Consider the following 6,420-nt stretch of genomic DNA (forward strand, 5'->3'; position numbering starts at 1 on the left):
CCTTTCCTCTTTGCTAAAGCCTTAATTGTATAAAGAAGCTTGGACATTGTGTACGGACAAAGTTTTACCAAAAAACTACATTATAAATATTTGAAGTTTAATATATCCAGGGAAAAACTATCCTATATAATTTGTAATGAAAACATAATAAAGAAAAATATATGAAGAAACATTTCATAGATTTTTGCAATAAGATTTTGTTTGCTGCAAGTCACATGTCCCAGATAAAATTGTAGCAAGAAGCCAGACAACATAAGATATATAGAAAAGCATTAAAAACCTTTTCTTAGGCTAACAAACTATAATTTTTGTAATATAAGGTTCGTGCCGAATTGAGGTTGAGCAGTTATGACTGTAATTGGAGCATGAACATACGAGGAAGATAGTTCAAACTTGAAGTTTTGCAGAATGAGAGACAAAGCCATTTTGGCTTCAAGCATAGCAAAGTTTTGGCCAATGCATATTCGAGGACCCCATCCAAATGGGATAAATGAAACTTTACCATTTGTTGCTTTTGAGATTCCTTCTGAGAATCTTTCTGGTTTGAACTCTTTCGCATCACTTCCCCATAATTCAGAATCATGATGTATCAACGCAATTGGAATAGAAGCTATTGCTCCTGTTGGTAAAGTCACATCTCCAACTTTAGTTTCTTTCCTTATGACTCTTGTAATGACGGTAGCCGGTGGGTATAATCTTAAAACCTCGTACAAAATCATTGTGACCTATGACAATGACACAAGAAACTATTATGAATTAACATTAATAGCATTCTTTCAGAAGAAAAACATTTAGTTTTAAAAGTTTAAAATAATAGTATCAATGTATCAACTTTTTAGTGGATAATAAATTGAACAAAAATTTGAATGAGATGTGGTAGTACACAAATAGATCTTTCGAGGAGGGATCATTAATGAGATATAATATCAATAAGATACGAGTCAAATGCATACATAAGAAATTGACACGATCTACAACCCAAAATCTAAAGACATTGAATTTGTAAGTCTTTATTTTTATATAATGTTCAACTTTCTCACTTTTACTCAATGTAAAATTTAAATAAACTTAGATTTTCAAACAGTAAACATCAATTAGTTGAATTGAAATGAAAACAATAAATAAAGACATTAAGATATTAATGCCTTTATTAATGAGATGAAGATTAATTTGATCAATAAATAATTCATCAAGAATTTTAATTGACCATTTTTAGTACGAAATTCTATCCACCATGTTTTTCATCTATAAGTTCAAATTGAAAACATGTATACTTTAAAAATTAAGAACAAATATATAGTTTTAAACATCCATGAATGTTGTATCCAGGCATAACATTTAGGTTTTGATGAGCAAACTTTATGTAGTTTAGATTGGTGCAAAAATATGCACTAAAGAAACGGAATACTAGAATTTTTTATTGGTGTAAAAAGTATAAATAGATTAGAATACTCCAAATATTCTTAGTTTATTCTTTTATTGATAAAAAATAATATTGTATATTCAAGTTAAGTTATATCGTTTTAACATAAAGTTTATAATTATTCTAAAATTATATTTTTAACTTAGTCATACTTTTTAACGATTTCAAGATAAAAAGTGATACTTACAACTTTGAGACGATTTAACCCATCATAGTCTGGTTCTTTTGTGCCAAAAATTTCAATGACTTCTTCTCTTGCTAGGGTTTGCCAATTGGGAAACCTACTCAATAACACCATTGTCCAATTTAGTAGCACTGATGTTGTTTCTTGTCCGGCAAAGTAAAATAACTTACACTCGTTAATTACATCATTGGTGTTCATTCCAACATCTTTCTTAAGTCCTCCATCTTCAATCTCGTTTTGATTGGATTCCAATAGTAACCCTAATAGGTTATCATTTGAAGTTTTGCATGTTTTCATAATACCCTCTTGCTTTTGGATTATTCCACGAAGTACTTTTCCAATTTCGTAGTCAATCTTCTGCATCCTCTTGTTCAGTTTTGTTGGTACAAACCTAACAATGGAAAAGTGAATGATGATATTAACTTGAATCTTCTTTTGATTTAGCTTTCTAATTCATTTCCTTCTTTTGTTTTTTTTTTTTTCTTATAAATTCGTATTGGACATCATTATACCCTTTCATATCTTAGCTATCCTTATAAAGTATAATAATCATTTGTTTTCACATGCAAAAATTTATTAATAAACAAAAAAAAATACAAAAAAGTATGGGAGGTTAAAATAAATCATATAATAAAAAGTAAACAATTTTAAACCCATTATGAAAAAAAAAATCAAGTTATAACCTATATGGCATCCTTCTTTTACTTATTTATGTTAATGATTTTTTCTTTTTAAATTGCAAGAAACACTAAAGAAACATAAATTTAGCTTCTAGATATTATCGTTAGTCAATTTCTGATACAAATAGGGTTGACTTAGTTAACTTTAATACTATGTTAAAGATTAGTTTAAAAAAAACTAAAAAGTGTAAAATTATTTTTAATTTTTTAATAAATAAATATTTGTATTAATATTGGACTAGTATTAGCTTTAACAACACTAAGTTAATTTTTTAAAACAAGAAAAGTTTAAAAAATGTACAATTATTTAAAAAATTATTAAATAATGTGTTAACATCATATTAACGAACACTACCTAAAATAAATATTAAAAATGAACAAAATTAGCGACTTGACAACATTTACTATAAGAAAATATGTAATTTTAATAATATTGACCTATTTAAAAAATAAAATATTGTTGGTTACTAAAGTAATCACTATTATGAATAAAAAAATTATAATTGGTCTCTAAATTGTTCTAAATTGGTTTATAAAATTTAGTTACCAAAGTTTTAACTACCAAAGATAATTGGTCACTAAGCATAAGTTACCGATGTTTTTACTACTAAAGGATTTGGTTTCTAAAATTAGTCTTTAATTAATTAGTGATAATTTAGCGACCAATTATATTTTTTTATTCATAATAGTGACTATTTTAGTAACCAATAATTTTTTATTTTGTAAATTAGTATCTAAGTTGGTCACTATTAACTAAAAATTTTTATCACTAAAAGTGATTGTTAATAAGACATTTTCTTATAATGATTAACCTTATTTAAAATTTTATTAATTTAAGTTAATGTCAGCTAATAAAATGCTAATAATAGAAAAAATAAATAAATAAGGTTAGTGTTAACATATTTTTAATATTTATATTTATTTAAGTTAGTCTCAGCTAAGTTATATATCATGAATTTATGTGTGTTCTTTACATCGAATAAGTACAATAAATTCTCTTCTATCTAAAGGTTCGATATTCATAAATATGCTAACACTCATCTATCTCATCCATTCTCATTTGTTTCATCCAAGTACATCTTCTTCATCTACATTTCTCATCTCCTTCGTCCACATTCTTCTTCTTAATTCTTTCATGCATACTCATTTTAATTCATATTCATCTCTTTCATTCACATTTATCTTCTTCACTTGTACTCATCTCCTTGATCTATTGAAATTGTTTATTTATTTTATTACATTATTTGAAATGGGTATTGAACATGTCAATCAAGGATCGATCCAAATTAAACTAATATTAAAAATAAACTTTATTAAATCAGCTCAAGTGAAAGTAATCTTATTTATTTTTAATATTTATTTTCCGTAGATAAATATTCACTCTAATTAAGAAACATGAAATTTTTTTAACTCAATATCTAAGAAATAAGGAACAATATATAACTGACTTATTCAGAAAATAAAATTATAAAATAAATCCTAAACCCAGGACACTAAATGCTCTAATTTGAAACCCAATTAAGTTCAATGAAATAGGAATCATCATTTTCCTTCTCAAAATCCTCTTTTGCAAAGAGAGATTTTTAGTTTAGACAGTCCTAATGAATTTTCAAACAATTTTAGTTTTGCATCAATAAGCCTTAATTATTATCTATAGGGTTGAAATATTGAAGTACCACCATGTCTGTATTTTCTTTGTGGAATAAAAAGCTGAAGATATATGAAATTGTAAATTAATAATTTATATACCTCCACCCTGGAACATAAATAGATTGAAAGACCTTGGACGTAAGTTGAGCTTGTTCTTTTAGGAGTTGAAATACTATTTTTCCTTCTTCATAACTACTTCCGAAAGCTGTACGAGAAATCACATCAGCTGTCAAGTTGTTTAAGAATGGCCACACATCTACCATGCATGATCCTGTTTCGGACACTAACATTTTCCACTCCTTCATCATCTGGTTGCAACTATCATACATGGCAGGCAACACAAGCTGCAAAACATTGTAGACATTAAAAAGATGAAGACATCGAGTGAAAAATATTCAATGGAATGGACTAGGGTTAAAACGAATAATGATTTCATTTTTGTGCTTGAATTTGATTAGGAAGAGAACATTTAGGGCATAAAAGTACGTGCAAATTTCATTTTACAACTCGATTTTATAAAATTGAGTTAGATTTAAAGTCCACGTCTTAACGTGATATATCGAATTATGAGTGTCTATCCTAATAAAGTTTGTTAGTTTGCTATTTGTTGGGTCTATTGTTTCACCCACTATGGGACTGTTATCAAATCACTTATTGATGTCTAGTTTCACGTAAGTATATGTCTCGACATGAGAAAATGTATTATAAGTCTCATTGACCAACTAAGGTCAATTCACAATATATAATTAAATGCATATTTCACTTTACAAGTAAATTTTATAAGGTTGAGTTAAACTTAAAGTTTTTTTTAACAATTATTCTAATGAGTTAAAAATAATATTGGAAGCACTTGAAGCTTTTGATCTAGGGTTTATCTATTTTCACTATAATAGTATCCTGCCTGAAAATCTTAAACCTCAGAGAATAGATTGCTCCAGGAAGATTAATAACACACCCTTCACAGATCATAGATCATGAAACAATAAGAAATTTTTGCAAGAAAGTTTGAGAATAGATGTTGAGAAAGAAAGGAAAAACCTTGAGCTTAGCGAGATTAAATGCAGGGTTGATGATCTTTCTGTGTTTTGACCATTTGTCTCCCTCAAGATCTACAAGTCCTGTTATCAGTAACTTGACAAGTGGATTAAGGGTTGGCTTTGGAAAGTCACTTATCATGTTCAGAATCTCCTTTATTGCTTCAGGCTCCATAATATTCACTGCAATCTTAGGCCCATACCAGAAAAACGAATTCTTACCTGCAAAATTTATCAACCTTTTTTCTGATTAAGCATCAAAATAAATATATAAATACATATAATCATAATCATAATTATTTATTCAAGGTTAAGGTACAAAAACACCGAAAAAGTGAAATTTACTAATCACAATATAATTCGGGAGCTAAAAACTTCTTTCACTTTAAAAAAATCATGAGTTAAATATATTTTTAGTCTTTCAATTTGATGCAAAATTAAAATTTGTTTTTATCTAAAATTTTGATACATTTTGATTTTTAAACTTTAAAAATTAATATATATATATATATATATATATATATATATATTTACTCAATTATATTAAATTTTTTTACGTATGAAATGGTATAAAAATTTATAAGAAATCACTTTTTAAATCTTATAAAAATTTTGAACAAAAACAAATTTTACTTTACGTCAAAATTGAATGACTTAACCCTAAAATTATATACCAGGTATTAATTATAAGAAGAAATACCACATTCTTTGACCAATTGATTTTGAAATGGAACAAGGCGACTTGCAACATCATCGTCGATTTGTATGGGTTTAGATTGTGCTTGATGCAGTATGATGCCCATTGCTTTCATGTCTCCGATGAAAAACTTGTATGGGTTTCCCTTCATGCCTTGTCTTCTGAGGAATCTCTCTGCCCTTTTCGGTACCAACCACACCCAATTCAGTGCTTTCGTTAAGAATATGATAACAAATGCAACCAAAAACCCAACAAGCATCATTGCTGCATCAACTTCCATTTCCGATGTAAAAAGTGTCTATAGTTGAAAGTTCAACGTATGCATATTTATATAAAGTGAAGCAGAGAAGAGTCTCTCGACAAGGTAACAAATGGCGCTGCATGTTTACGCACATGTACGGACAAGAACAACCTCCAAATACTTCGCAAACGACACACTAATATGCTTAAACACCAAAGACATGCATCGTTGAAATTTATGGGACAGCGACCTCGGCTTTCTGTAAACTTTGTTTCTTTTTCTTTTATAAATAATTTAGAGAAATGTTTGACGGATAGTTCTTGGTGTAGATAAGACACGATGAAGATTATATATTTTACAACAAAAAATCAAATTATATTGTATAATTTTTACTCAACTGGAGTAAGATGGAAACTCGTGTAATAGGATCGTATCTTTCAGGTACAGAAAAAAGAAGAAGTTATGAAGTCCTTTTTTATCCCATAATTATCATAAGCTTATTTAATTTTAT

General features: G+C 27.8%; 1 protein-coding gene across 1 annotated transcript; it reads right to left on the bottom strand.

Moving 5' to 3' along the window:
• Positions 1-299: 299 nt before the first annotated feature.
• Positions 300-5,870, bottom strand: LOC114168189 (cytochrome P450 CYP72A219-like). Its single transcript, XM_028052927.1, has 5 exons — positions 5,672-5,870; positions 4,976-5,193; positions 4,037-4,281; positions 1,611-1,998; positions 300-725 (listed from the first exon to the last, which is right to left on the bottom strand). Exons 1-5 carry the CDS (start codon positions 5,817-5,819, stop codon positions 300-302), a joined length of 1,425 nt encoding a protein of 474 aa, XP_027908728.1. The 5' UTR covers positions 5,820-5,870.
• Positions 5,871-6,420: the final 550 nt, after the last annotated feature.

The sequence above is a fragment of the Vigna unguiculata genome, chromosome 11 (assembly GCF_004118075.2).
Source record: "Vigna unguiculata cultivar IT97K-499-35 chromosome 11, ASM411807v1, whole genome shotgun sequence".
Taxonomy (NCBI): Eukaryota; Viridiplantae; Streptophyta; class Magnoliopsida; order Fabales; family Fabaceae; genus Vigna; species Vigna unguiculata.

Excerpts from the sequence above, each read along its gene's own strand:
- LOC114168189 (XM_028052927.1), bottom strand. The coding sequence starts at position 5,819 with ATGAAGGGAAACCCATACAAGTTTTTCATCGGAGACATGAAAGCAATG. Across the intron at positions 1,999-4,036 it reads ATTTATGTTCCAGGGTGGAG|GTTTGTACCAACAAAACTGA; the intron begins GTATATAAATTA and ends TTCCATTGTTAG. Across the intron at positions 726-1,610 it reads GGTTAAATCGTCTCAAAGTT|GTCACAATGATTTTGTACGA; the intron begins GTAAGTATCACT and ends TCATTGTCATAG.